This window comes from Poecile atricapillus, chromosome 1 (genome assembly GCF_030490865.1).
Source record: "Poecile atricapillus isolate bPoeAtr1 chromosome 1, bPoeAtr1.hap1, whole genome shotgun sequence".
Classification (NCBI taxonomy): domain Eukaryota; kingdom Metazoa; phylum Chordata; class Aves; order Passeriformes; family Paridae; genus Poecile; species Poecile atricapillus.
In genome coordinates this window covers 39,827,248-39,842,158 of record NC_081249.1, presented here as the reverse complement: position 1 = coordinate 39,842,158, position 14,911 = coordinate 39,827,248, and the positions used below count along the sequence as shown (strand labels likewise).

Sequence of the window (14,911 nt, the reverse complement as noted above, 5' to 3'; positions counted from 1 at the left end):
ATATTCTCTCTATACAAGTACATAGAGAAAATGACTTCCACAGATACTGTCACTATGGTTTTGCTGACTCTATTCTTTGCAAACTTTTATTAAGCAGAGAGTTTATTCCTTCTAATATTAAAATAATGGGAACTGATCAAATATTGCTAGAAACCACAGATAAGAACACCAATATCTGCTGCAAATGGGTAAAGCTAATCACTGATAAAGAACTAGATCTCTACCCACTACAACATTTTTTTCAAAGCTTGTCACAGAATACATACTGCGACAAATCAAAAACAAATTATGGAGCATTCAGATTGAACAATTCCAGAACCTTCAATTTCCATAAGCACTTCAACTACTTTGCTTTTTATTTCAAATAGTTTTTCACACTTTTGAACACAAACTGCAACCATCTTGTCTCACTGTCCAGCTTGCTCAGCCATGCAAGAACAAAGTCCTTTTCACCATAAGCAAAGCCACCATTCAGCCAATAATTTGAGTAATCTCTCTGTACTTGTTCCACATTGGATTCATTACTTTTGACCTTAATCAGCCAGAAAAACATATTCCATTTAAAATTAACTCTTCTTAGTACCTAACAACTGTCCTGGGGTGACACAGGACAACAACACAACTTCTACAGAATAAAAATAGTCCAATACATTCTCAGATCCTATTTGTTTAATTTGGCCTCATGGCTCAAACTCAGCTGCAACCAACTAAATCAAATCACCTCTTCCTAATGCTCTGCATTTCCAACTAATGAGCTCCCAGACTTTTGCAAAGGCTCTTTGTAATACTCACACTTATGACAAGCTGCACTTTATGCTGTTTTGTTCAGTAATTCCAATTCCCAGGGTTGCACAGTTCTTCAGCACTGCCTCTCACATGTAACAGGTGCCTTTAAATTTTGTCTTTTTCAGGCATTGCCTTTTTCTACGCAAAGGTCACTTTTCAGTCAGCAACTGTTGAGAACAGTCCTGGAGAAACCAGCAGTATCACCCACTCTGACACCACCTCTGCAGTACCCTCCTCACAGCCAGGGTCACACGCATCTTGCAACATACTTTATTTTTATGAATCCCCTTAATGTATAAAAATTAAGAATTTTTATGAATTCTTATCCACATTAACTGTACCTTAAAGCCCAATAGAAAATGTTACTATAATTCAAACTAGTTGGATCCAACATTATCCATAACCATTCTGAGAAGATACAGCTTAAGAGCCTTTTTCCACATTTCACTCCAGTTCTTATTTATTTTATGAAGTTATTCCAGTTATTGTAGAAAAGCATTAAAAATATTTCTAACTTCCAAGAATTATAAAGCATCTCCATAATTCAGGTTCTTAACCTTATCTGTGCAACTAATTTTACTTGCAGATCTGTAATTTCTCTATGCAGCTCATTTGAAATAGACAATCATCTTTTAACACCTCCTTTTGTATACTTTTCATTTCACCAAATCCATTTCCAATTTGTCAGTCCAGTTCTCAAGACTGGGCCCAAAATACAATAATCTGAAGAGGTTCAGAGATTTCTGGGGATTGTTTAGCTTGGAAAAGAAAAGCCTGGGATGCTGGAAATCTTATAGTGTGTGAATACCTGATGGAAAGGAGTAAAGGACACAGGGCCAGACTCTTCTCAGTGGTGGCTGGCAGAAGGACAAGATGCAACAGCCAGAAATTGAGTAATAAGAAACTTCTAAACTTCCAAAAATAAAAGAGAAAAAAAAAAACCAACAAAACAAACCAACCAACCAAAAAAAAACAAACCAAAAAACACAAAGGTAAAAACCCAGCCTTTCTTCATGTAAGGATAATTCTACACTAGATTAGGGCTGCCCAGGGAGACTGTGGATCATTTGAGGTATCCAAAACTAGGCTGGATGTGGTCCTGAGCAATCTGATGACTCTACTTTGAGCAGGAGGTGAACTCTATGTGTTCCACAGGTCCCTTACAATCTCAGCTAATCTGTGATACACTTTCTATCACACCAAGAATTAGTTTTGCTGCTAAATTTACTACACAGAAACATAATTTCTGCAGAAATTAGACACCATTGCTGCACATAATTTCTTTAATTTTTTTCTTTGGTCAAACCAGAGAAGAGAAATCTGCGAGGAAACTTCACACAGGAAATTTTCCCATGTACTCAGAGAACTCTGAGCCTAAAGCCAGTCAAAGTGAACAGCAGGCAGATGTCATTCTCCTTCACACAGTTCCCCATTCCAAGGAGGCATTTCAAAGGTGTCCCTAGATCACAACTTGCAATCTTTCAAAAACCATTTAAAGTCTCTTCATCTCAACACAGACCAGTATTAAGCAGCTCCTCTTTTTACGTTGACATTTAATTTAAATATGCAAATTTGGGTACACTGCACAATTTCAAATTCAAATCATGCAGCCCTCCCACAAACTTGGGCTACCAAAGCAAGGGGAAGGAAATAAAAAACCCCAAGATTAAAAAAAAAAAAAAAAGCTCACAAGTTCTTGTTTTCAGCAAGATATATACACTATATATGAGTAACAGATACAACATAAAACGCACGAAATTATTTCCTGCAGTTGGTGTGAAATTGAAATAAAACAGAGGCAGTAGGCAGATTATAAACTGCTAAATGGTTCAATTGTATCAATCCCTACCTGTACGTTCAAAGAGAAGTCAACTAACCCAAAAAGACAAAATATAATCAAGTATTTGGATTTATAGTCTATGACTTTTATCTAAACAAAGACATTTACAAGAAGCCTTAAAACTGGAACCAACTTTGAACTATCTCTCAGTCTTATTTATCAATAATAAAGTAAAATGAGACAAACTACCATAGCCATCTTATAATTATCATGAATAGCAACAACTGATTTTTATTTTATTTTAAGCAGACTAATCAGCAAAACATTGAATGAGAGGTACAGGACTGGTATGAAAGCATTCATCTGTAATAACTAGGTGTAGAACTAAGATCCAGCTCTTTCATTGAAAATTTGTCAATTATAAAAAGTAACACGTAATTGTTTTCTTTTTTTCTTCATACACATTTCTTATTTCTCACTTTTCATCTCCAACACCATAGTTATTTAATGCAGACACATGCTACCATAAGGAAATTGCTTTTTTTTTCTGGGAAAAATACAATATACCAAAAATACAGAGATTTAACAATATCTATACTTGAACTATCGAGAAAAAGGAACAACTGCCTTAAATTCTGCAGGTTAAAAACATTTAACATGAATCACTATGGCCAACTAATACTCATTTGTCACAGAGTTCAACTTTCTTGTTCTACCTAGATTGAAACAGGTTGTAAGCACATTTCCAGCAGGAATAAAAAAGTTGCCTAAAGTTAGCCTATCATAAAAGTATTCCTCAAGCCCTTGTATAACTCTCTTTCCACTTATTTTCAAGGAAAGTGCACTTATCTTACATGAGGAATACAAAATATTCAATTATTTATCAGTAACATAAATATAAGCATGCTTCCAGATTTCTAATTAACCAATACCAATTTCTGGGTACAATGTCCCCTACACAAATCTGTCTGAAATTTTCTGATATTTTTCATTCAGAAAGCTCCTTAGTGTACAACCCTAAGAGTTTAATACCAAAAAGAATAGTTACCTAACTGTAGCCTGCATCCAGAAAGCATATTTAGATAATAAAAGTTTTATAGATATAGATATTTATTTATAGATAATATAGTTTCATATTTTAATAGATAAAAGTTTTTTTGAGTTTCTTAAATTCCTCAGTTTTTAGTGCAACATCACTAAAAACTTTCATAACCTGTACCTGACTTCCTCCCTTCCATCCATTACACTTCTAAACTGTTGATTACTGCAATTAAAAATCCCTCCATGCCTTGGGTACACAGTGAAAACAACACACAATTATCAGCAGTAGGTACAGGATGGCAGTGAAACACAAGATACATTTTAGACATCAAGAGAAAGACAGCTAAGGAAAAATATCCCCAAAACAGTTTTAGAATAATGTCTCACACTTGTTTACACTTGCTAAAAAGCTAAAATGCTATAAAAGTCACTCTTAATTAGCTAAGCTACTGATAAAAAGTAAAATTAAGTAGTAGCTCTTTAGGGAAACCCCCAACATTATGACAAATGGCTGAATAAAGAATGCTAATAGAGGCAATTAGAAAGTTATGCTGCATTAATAGTACTTGAGAAAAATAAAGAAAATAGTGGATTTTAGGTTCTACATCAATCCCATAATTTGAGGGGAGACTCTTCTTACACCCATAGTATCAGACAGCAAACCCAGATGTCTGCCAAGCAGGGCAACTAAAAATACAGTAAGTTCTCCTGATTCAAGCCTCACTTTTTATCAAGTTACACTGTTGAAGGCCCTTAGTTCTATACTAATGTAAAACCAGCACAGTCTGACATTTGTGCATATATGCACATGGAAACTTACCCAGATCAACAAAGAGCTTACAAGTAAAAACAGTTTTGATTATATAGCTGCATCCATACAAATTATAACTTCCAGGCACACAGAACATCACTGAATTAATCAGTACTCCACAAAAGGTGTATCATCACAAAAGCAATAACCAGATCAAATTCAATCACAGAATCATAGGATACCAGGTTGGAAGGGATCTCAAGGAAAATCTGGTCCAACCTTTCTCAGCAAAAGCACAGCCTAGACAAGGTAGCCCAGCACCCAGTCAAGGCATGTTTTAAAAGAGTCCAGCATTGGGGAATCCACCACTTCCCCAAGAACATAATTCCAATGGCTGATTCTCCCAATCGTGAAAAATTTTCCTCTTGTGTCCAATCAGAATCCTCTCCAGGGGTAACTTGTACCTCTTACCCCTCTTCTTTCCCTGTGATTCCTAGTAAAAAGGGAGTCTCCATCTTCTCTGTAGATACCTTTTAAATACTGGAACATGGTGATAAGGTCTCCAACCTGGGCTGTCCTTTCTCAAGGCTAAACACACGCAGCTCTCTCAGCCCTCTCCCATGTAAAAGGCTTCCCAGTCCTCCAGTCATCTTTGTGGCCCTTCTCTTGACCTTTTTGTATAGCAGGAACCAAATTATTATAGGATGGATGCAGTATTTTACATTATTAATAATTTATATTAGATGCCTTGTTGACTTTGTCAATCAGTGTTTAGTGCATCCTCAATTCCCCTTTCCATCCCACCCCCAAAAAAGGGAGTACGAGAAGAATTTAAGCAAATTTTGAAAATGCAGCAAGATACATACTTGTATTTTCTACTTCAGAAACACAAAAGATGCCACTATGTAAAAGCTGACATCAGAGCCTTGTACACCACTCATAACACAAGGCCCAATATTTAAATGTGTTCACTACATCAGTAGCCTTTTGTCTCTTCAGGGAACAAAGATGCCAGCTGGCTAAGAGGGTACCTTATTCAAACATGAAACTGGTACATGAAACTTGCCAGGACACAGGGCCAGCCTGACTGGTCTATGAGGATACCTGAAACACACAGTCACCATAAGCTGTATCTATTTACCTATTCTGGAAGGGCACACAATGGAAATAGATTTTCCTGACTCCTCTCAAACAGCTCCATGCATCTATAGCCCTGAAACAGCCTTTGGCTACAGAGTGAGAAGATGTCCAACTTCATTTTCACCAATTAAAACTCTTCTGTCCTGGCACCCAAGGGCTGAGCTTGTAATACGTCACAGAACCATGACATCTGTATTCAGGATATTTTAAAACCAATTAGCCAAGATCACAATGGTCCAAGGATCTGTCCAGTATTTAAGTGCTGTAAGTTCCTGCATAGTATTTGTCAAAGTATACCATAAACAGTAACAGTGAGCACAAACTCTCAAAAAAATAAAAAAATCAAACTGGGGAAAGCTGATCTACACAGAAGCTGCCAATGGAAAGCAGTAGAAGCCAAGTGGCCTTTCCACAGTACCTTCGATTTAGCAACACAATATTTTACAGTTACCAAACACAGAGCTCACAGAGGAAGTACTTAAAACAGTTTATTGTAAAAGGAGAATGAGTTACAATAAGGAAGACAGTAATACCTATAGTGCATAACTATGAAAGAACAGCCGTGCTGGATCAGAATAAAGGATCCTCTAGACCAGGACACTTCTACAGTCAGAAGTGAACATCTTGGGAACAGAGCAAAAATAGACAAGTAAATGGCAGTATTTCCCAAAACACCCTTCCAGTCTCCAGAAAACTGACACTTCAGACACCTTCTGAGCCAGAAATGGTGCCTTTATACTTAACAAACTTTTCTGTTCATGTGTCAGGTTCCCACTTAAACTTAGTTAAACTTCTAGCATTTCTTGAAGCAAGACAGCTTGAATGTCAACGCTTATTTACATTTTATATGAAGAACCTGTAGCTCTTGTACTAAAAATACAATGAAGAATGAATAAAAATAACTTACTGCATAAACACTGTTATTGCTACAAAAAAAAAAACTGAAAAGGGAGGAAGATAAAAAAGGGGTTTATCACACAGAAGAGGCTTGTCTTAAAGATGATGGAATTTTAAAAGCACCACAGGAATTTATTACCATAAATTTATAAACACAGTAGTTGATTATTTAAAATACAGCTTCCATAAAGAAGCTTCAGAAGCTTACCACAGCCTTGAAATGCAGGCCAGTCTGAAAATCAAGGTCATATACACTTATTTCAAGTCAGCCTTGCAGGAATCTCACACATTTACAGGCAAACACACACTCTCCCCAGGCCACGTCCATACGGCATGAAGAAGAAAGATAACACATCTTTAGTTTAGGAATGACGCAGTTTCACCCTGCACACTCAAACTCATATGTACACAGAGCCCTTAAAACAACAACAAAAACTTCGAGTCCAAACTTAAACTGCACAAAAATTTAGGTCAAAATCCAACTCTGTTTTTACTCAGGTTACAACATGCCCACTGTGCAGCAGACAGCACATCTCAGATTTTGACAACCTTCCAGCACCATCCTACATTTCCTCCACAGTTTTTCATTCCTTTGGCTCACTCTCCACCCACTCACTTTTTATGCATCACTCTTCAAACATTGATCAGACATCTTGTTCAGGGAGAAACATATTAGTCCTTCATTCCTCTCTCTATTGACACTATCGTGCTCACACCAAACAGCATTAATAAAGTGATGTCCCTCCAAGTGATTTTTTGGGGTCAAGAAGTTACTCTGCTCACACAGGCACAATGGCTGCTCTCTTGTGTAAGTACAGCAAAGAATGTCAGAAAGCTGCATAACTTGTCACTGACACTGCTTCTACCGTTTGTGGCAGAAGCTGGTAGGTGGGGAGGAGGGATCACACTACAGAAAAAGAAGACATAGTCCCGTGATTTAGGCAATTTAATTATAACTCAGAGAACTAAGCTCTGTTCCTCTCTTCTACACAATGAAAAAGTCCCAAATCTTTTTCTTATCTAAGAAGTAGATGTCACACACTGTATGTACTTTACTCTTTGAACATTTATTTGGAAGTAAAATCAAAGAGAATTGTGTACTGAAAACAGACCGCTATAAAACTGCTACATATTCTGACAGCATGGAAATGGATATAGACATCTTGAACTGGGCACAGAAAATTAGTGAGCAGCATTCACATTGCTCACAGACTTTATGCCTCTACCTATCCGCAAATCTCTAGTTTGATGTTCTCAGGGTTTTTTTCTTAGACAATGAAAGTTCACACTTGAGCAACTCTCATAGTAACAGAACAGAAATCATGAGAAAAGTAACACCATTTTGAATAAAACTATTTGAAGCAAAGTCCCAAACTACATGGACTAACAAGAACCCTGAAGATCCACCCATTTAGTACAGCTAACAGTATTCTAAAACTAAATAATAAATCAAGTCAATAAAAAACACAGGTCCTCAGATCACGCAGCGACATACATCATCAGTACATGCATACTGATGAATAATCTTCATTCTCTCACTTCCAAGCAGCTAGAAATCTGACTTTTAAATGCTAAAGTGTTATAGATTCTGTCTCAAAGTAAGTAGTTGTCCCAAAGGAATTTAAAAAAAAAAAAAAAGAATAAAGCCCAAACAATATCCACAGTCAATCAAGAAACCCTCATTTCTCTGTCTCTGGCATTCAACAAACTGCTCATATTTCAAAGGTGAACTTGAACTCTCAACAGCAGGATCTACACAGCAATAAATTAATTAGCTCAGAGAGTAGGCCTTCATAAGCTATGGGGTATCCAGTGTTATGTATGAGCATATAATTCATGCTATGCTTAAGCATGTAACATTTTCAATCCAAATCCTCAGATTTTGCAAAGAAGAGATTCATGACTCAGAATCTTGACTCACAATAAAATAAACCAGGGTAAATCAATACTTAAACCAAATGATGCACACTTTCAATCCAGGAGACAAATCGAGAGAAACTCTTACAAGCCATTCATAAGTTGTTCCTTCATAGATAAGGGCAAGAAAGTTTCTGATCTTTTTCTAATCAGATGTGGGAAATATTAGAATAACAACATACAGATACCAATGACCTTAATGTTTTCCTGGCAGCAGTTTCCATTTAAACCAATAAAAAGGGGGGGGGGGGGGGGGGAAGCCAGCTCAGTCAGCACAAAACCGCACTACTTATTTCAAATATAGACAATTAAGACACAGAACGCACAAATTCCACCGTATAACAACAGCAGCTGACCGATTCTTGGAATCAAACCCAGGAGCCAAACACGATTCCCGAGCACCCACCTCAGAGCAGCACCACAGCCATGGGCACTGCAGCATGCGCTGAAGGTCAACATTTCCAGGCCCTGCTTGTACAGGCTGATTATCCGTATGCTTCCCCTACCCACCTCAAATTAACGGGGCCGAAAATCGCCCACTGATCCGGGGTTCGCTTTAGGAATTAAAAACACCGAGGAGAACTCCCGGCCGGGGGAGGGGGCCATACGCCACGCTCCGCTCCGCTCGCCTGCAGCGAGACAGCGGCTGCCGAGGACGGATGGAGGGAGGCAGAGGCAGGCACGGATCCACCGGGCGCAGGGACCTCGCTGGGCACCACGCCATGCGCTGACAGCACATTTCGTCTCCATCCCGCTCCCCTGCCCCCAGTCCCCCAGCCCAGCCCCCGTGGCCGAGGCAGAGCCAAGAGGCGCTTTTTGCCCTCGCCCTGTCCCCCCTGCCCCGGGAATCTCCCCCCGTACACCCACCCTGGCCCGAGGTGCGTATCCGTGCCTGCCCTTGGGGCAGCTGCTCACCTGCATCCCCGGCAGCCCCGCCTGCACGGGGGAGTGAGCCATGGCGGCGGCGGCGAGGGAGGCTGGGAGGGAGCCGGGTCTCCTCAGGCGGCTCCAGGGCACAGGGTTGAGCTCATCTCCACGCTCTCTCACACACAGCACCACCGTCCTCCTCCTCCTCCTCCTGGCCCTTCTCCTGGATGAGCAGTAGGAAAGGGGCCGTCCCAAGTCCGGGCTCTCCAGGCCCCCGTCACGGATGCAAAGGCAGCAGCGGCTTCCTCATCCCTCCTCCTCCTCTTCCTCCTCCTCCTCCGGGCCGGGCAGGCGACACGATGACAAACCTGAGGCGGGAGGAGGAGGCGAAGGAGGAGGGGGCGGAGCGGCAGCGGCGGCCCCGCCTCCGCGGCGCGGTACCTGCCCGCCCGCCGCCGTGGGCGCGGCCGGGCCCCCACACGCCGTACCGGGGCTCCACACGCCGTACCGGGGCTCCACACACGGGTCTGGACCCCACACGCCGTACCGGGGCTCCACACACGGGTCCGGGCCCCACACGCCGTGCCGGGGCCGCTCCGCCGCCGCTCGCCCGGCGCCCCGCGGAAGGCAGCGCAAGGCCGGCGCTCCGCTGGAGGCTGCGGTGCCAGGAAGCGCTTGACTTCCTGTCAGAAGCTGTAGAAGTCCCAAGCCAACATGCCAGGCGTGCTTCTCCTGTAGATCCTAAACGGGAGCAGTGGGTCAGCACTGAGGTCTCTCCCACGCAGAAGTTCTGCATGCATGCAAATCCCCTGAGAACTCGACAATGTTCTCTTCTTTGTTACGACTGGAGTTTAACAGTCGGTCACACAACTTCCCATGTGTCTTGGAATGCCCTAAAATTCTCCCCTTTTTCCGCTCCGGCACAAAAAACTAGGGAGTTTCACGATTGTTAAAGCGTTTGAAACCTGTCAGCCGGTGGGGCTGGGATCCACAGAACAGCGAGGTTCGGTCTTTTCGAGTGTTTTTTTTAAAATGATGTGAGCATCTACTGTACCGTAAGTTGCTTTTCATTAGATAATTCACTAGAGTTTGTACAAATCTCTTACCTGCAAGAAACACTTGAAAATAGAAAATAGCCTTATTTAAAAGTGGTTGGAACTTCCACTGAAGTTTCTTCCATAGTTACAATATTCTTTGTTGTCCTGTGTGGGCTGAGTTAATGCTACACGATCTGGTTTTCATGAAACTTGGAGACACATAAATGTTCCTAAGATCTCTGCCTCAAAGTATTACTCAAAATTAGCCAACTGCTTTATGCAGGCAAGTAAGTGTGCCCACCCCCAAGCACGTTGTTTTTTTTACCTGAGAAAATAAACTAAATATACCAGCCCATGACTACAGTGAAACAGGAAAGGATTATGGATAGAAACTGTATAGAAAATTGAATTACTGGAATTCTTTTTTCAGTTGTTCATGAAGGAGTTGATAATTTCCTTAATGGAGGATGGAGTTCAGATTCTGTGTGGTTTGGCTCTCAGGAAACATAAACAAGTTTCTACTGTTTACTGGTATGTAATTTTCAAAGAAATGTAAAATCTTATAATTTGTGTTCTACCTCTATCAAAAATCAAATAACGATCACGAGAATCAGTATCAAAACTCTCTATTTAGACTGTTTTCTAAAGCATTTTTGCAATCTTTTTTTTTTAAAAAAAAGGGGTTTAATATCTCCATGGTCACTCCCTTGTTTGCAGTAAATTTTTCTAGCTTGTTAGGGAGAAAGTCAGCGGGCTACTAGTGAACCTTTTCTTTGTCTCATGAATAACATTGCACTTTTGCTACATCACATATTTAAAATCCTTATTGAGAAAATGTGAGTTTTACCATTGCCCATGCAGTTTTATATTTTTTTTATATGTATAGTCATTAAGATATGGATTTTATCCACTGCTTTACTTTTTCTGCAGTTGCACATTCAGTGTGGAGTCAAAATAAAGAAGGTACTCAAGTCTTCTCTTTTGTATTATGAAAGGTGTTACAACTGTTATTTTATGTCCATGAGTATATTCTTTGGGACTTTAACAATTTTCACAAGGAATATACACTTGACTTGGTAGAGGTGATTCTGTTTTATCTTGTTAATTCTTTTTCTACATTTAGGTTGTAGATTTTCTAGCTCAAAGCACATAAAAGTTTGTATTCTGTTCTGAAGTGACTTCCACCATGTAAGCTCCTGGCCTGGGGCCACCGTGAGGTCTTCCTATTGCTTGTACGCCATCACAAATTAATTTCATCTTAAGGTTTGGAAGTTCTGCAATATATGTTCAACAAGATTCTGTGCCTGAAAAAATAACTGCTTGAGACATGGAATAAACACAGGAAAGCAATGGAGCAGATTCAAAACTCTTCAGTCATAAACCAGATACCAGTCCAAGTTAAGTTCTAATGAAGTCAGAACAATGTATTAAAAGGTCAATATCTTGTCAGCTTCTAAATTTTATACTGCATCTCATGTTCTGATACACTTCCAATTTCTCCCAGAACTTGTAGGAATTTTTTTAAAATAATTTTGAATGTAATTTTAAAATAATGAATGTGTATGTTTGCTGTTCACTTTGTAAATGCTAGTCTTTCAGTCTAAATTTCAACTCCATCTCACAGACTAAATGACAGAAGCCTTTCAATTTTTTCTCTCCTTTTCTCAACCTTTTGTGGGTTTTTTTAATCTTTTCTGAGAAAAATAGATTTTGTGTATTATAATCCAAATAAGGCTAGTCTTGCAGAAATCTTTATTAAAAACAGAATGGTTACATGTTATGCTAGCCAACCATCTCAATACAATGACTAAGACTTCAAAAATAAACACTTCTTATCATTAAGACAGTTCCCTGATGTACCTTTTTGGAGCCAGATGTTCCCAGCATTCAAAGATTCAATTTATTTTACGTGACAACTTCTCAATAGCTGGTTTGCTTTCTATTTAACATGATACTTTGAATATGCAGAGATTTTCTGCTTTGCTAGTTATGTTTAAGCCATGAATTATAGCATTTCAGTCTCCAATAGTAAGAGAGGAGTTATAAAAGAAAAATATAATTACATAGTTGTAGAGGCTGTGACTGTGAACTTCTGCTTATAAATACCTGTGAAGAAAAGATGTTTTCCTTACTGACAAAGACTTAAACTTCTCAAATGAACAATGTAAGGTCATTGGTGTTTTCTAAGATGAAAGGTGTGCCAGGAACCCAGCTCTTTTTAAATTTATAATAGTAAACATGTGACTCTTGCCTCATTGTATCACACAATGCACACAAGGCTCTTCACAAATGGACCTTTAAGAATGTAAGTGTTCCTGGGGGAAGAGCAGAGGTCTTCACACGGGTCTCTAACTGACCACAGAGCGGAAAGGAAAGACAAAAACCTTTCACAGTGGGGGGTGTTACCAGTAGACTGTTGCAGGACCAATATGGGACCCATCTTGTTCAGCATATCCATGAATGAGCTAGGAAAGAGACTAAAGAAAATCGACTGTCTTATATTGCCCATTATCATGAGGAAGAAACTAAAAGAAAGCCCAAGGAGTTGAAGAAAAATCTCAGAGTGACTGCTGAGTGACATGCCAGCAGATGGGGGTTCAGCATTGAAATGTGCTCCTTCAGCAGAGTTGAAGAATGTCAGAATATGAGTGCTGTAAATATCCTCAATGTGGCCCTACAGAAAAGCAGCTTTCTGGGAAAACTTCATAAGCATGACATACCTAAATCAGTGAATTAAACCCCGAAGGTATAATTAACGTTCATTTCTGCACACTGAGTCATCCTGACTATGCTTCTCTTTTCAAATCAATGCCCAGTCCTTTCGGCTTTCCTTTCTGGGAGATCTGCTCAAACAGCAACTTACTCTCCCAGGAATGAGCCAAGGAGCCAGACAAGGGTAGGATGCAATTATATATATATATATATATATATATCTGTTTAGTGATAAAAGCTAATTTCCCTGTAAATAACAAAAAATATCCCTGTGTTGTCCAGGACTAATATTTTCCCTGCCTTTTGGTTGTGTATGCACCACAAGATTAGTTTTCAGTCTACTTCCAAACTATGCAGCAATGATACACCTACAAAACATTGGTGTTTTCTCTGTTTCGACCAAAATTTTAAAATTTAAATTTCCTTTGGAAAGGGTGTCCCTTCTACAAAGTTTGTGATGGAGCCTTTCTTCCTCTCAAGATGCCATGGGTAACCCTGCAGCTGTGTATTTCTTCCAGCAGAGGAAGCCTGTGTAGTTTCAAAAGCACACAGCTTGCCTTCCACATGTTCTGGTTTAACAAGTCATTTGTCAGAAAGTGATTTTGTCAATTACAGAAGTAAAGCTGGAAGTTCAAACAATGGCATTCTACTTTAGGTCTTGTGAATGCTGAAGGGGATAAAAATTGGCTATTAAATTATGTCCCCAAAGAAAAAGCCTTTTTCTTCTATGTTTGTATAAAACATGCCGTTTTGTATGTATTTCTATTCCTGTGTGATGTCATTAATATAATTCATAGAAAATGGCAGGTTTTTGCGATTCATAATAAAAGAAAATTCACATTCTTGTAGAACTGAGAATCATAATGGATAAGCCACAATGAGGCAGGAAATGGAAGAAACATCTTGAGTGTTATATGCTGTTTTTTAATAATGAGCAGAATATAAGTGCCTGAAAGTATTTTAGTATTCCAGGCAGACAATTAAAATTAGATGGAGACCTAGAGCTCATTAAGAAACATGAGATTGATTTTACTGTCCTATGCCTCTGCCCCTGAGGAGCATCATTGCTTTTTATAAGCCTTTCTCTTAGCCCCTTGTCACACAAACCAAACATCTGCAAATGGAAGAAAACATACCTTCCCTATCTTTTTCTCACATTTCACATTTTATAATGGAGACATCAGTTCTTATCTCAGGTTAATGTCTGTGTAGACATCAGACTAGCAAATTCTCTGGACTAAATGGATCCATTAAGGGTGACCTTTAATGGTTTTAAACTAAAATAGAGTCAATTTAGATTAGATAGAAAGAAGAAGTTTTTTACAATGAGGGTAATCAAACACTGGAACAGGTTGCCCAGAGAGGTGGTGAATGCCACATCCCTGTAAACATTAAAGGTCAGATTGGACTGGGCTCTGAGCACCCTGGTCTACCAGAAGATGTCCCTGTTCCCAACAGGAGGGTTGGACTAGATGACCTTTAAAGGTCCTTTCTAGCCCAAACTATTCTGTGATTCTGTGACCCTGTAATCATGCTGAGACATGCACCTTAGACAGTCCATGTCATCAGAGATATGAAATGTTTGCTTGCAGGCTACAGTTGTCCCAACAGAAAAAGTTGCACTGTTTCTTATTGATAGCTGATAAGTAGCAGTCTTACAACTGACTGCACTACTTCACTATTTTAATTCAAGGATTATCTCATTTTTTACTCTTCATTAATTTCATTATATACCAACTGTTACCTGTAAAATCTTGTGTTGACAGAAGTGTATTGCATTCATCTGTTGAATAAATAAACATATGGATTCCTGCAAGTACCAATTATCACTGTTGGGAGTTGTTACCAAATGAAAATCATCATGATGTTATGAGTTTTTCAGAGTACAGCTTTGTGCTGTGTTTAATCCAACTTAACTGCAGTCTACTGCCAAAGTGCTGATCCCACTCTTCCTTTCTCTCAGCCCTAGCTCCGGTCCTTGCA

At 39.5% G+C, this 14,911-nt stretch overlaps 1 protein-coding gene across 4 annotated transcripts in view; it reads right to left on the bottom strand.

The window, feature by feature from the left end:
* STK24 (serine/threonine kinase 24) overlaps positions 1-9,694 on the bottom strand; it is a 52,231-nt gene extending 42,537 nt beyond the window's left edge. For 3 of the 4 annotated variants that reach the window (XM_058829090.1, XM_058829092.1, XM_058829094.1), the window contains exon 1: positions 9,228-9,694. In XM_058829090.1, coding sequence (XP_058685073.1) covers positions 9,228-9,269 — 42 coding nt within the window. In that variant the 5' untranslated portion in view covers positions 9,270-9,694. Of the gene's footprint in view, positions 1-8,718; positions 8,938-9,227 lie in introns of those variants that run through there. The other variant, XM_058829091.1, reaches the window with a different exon arrangement.
* Positions 9,695-14,911: the final 5,217 nt, after the last annotated feature.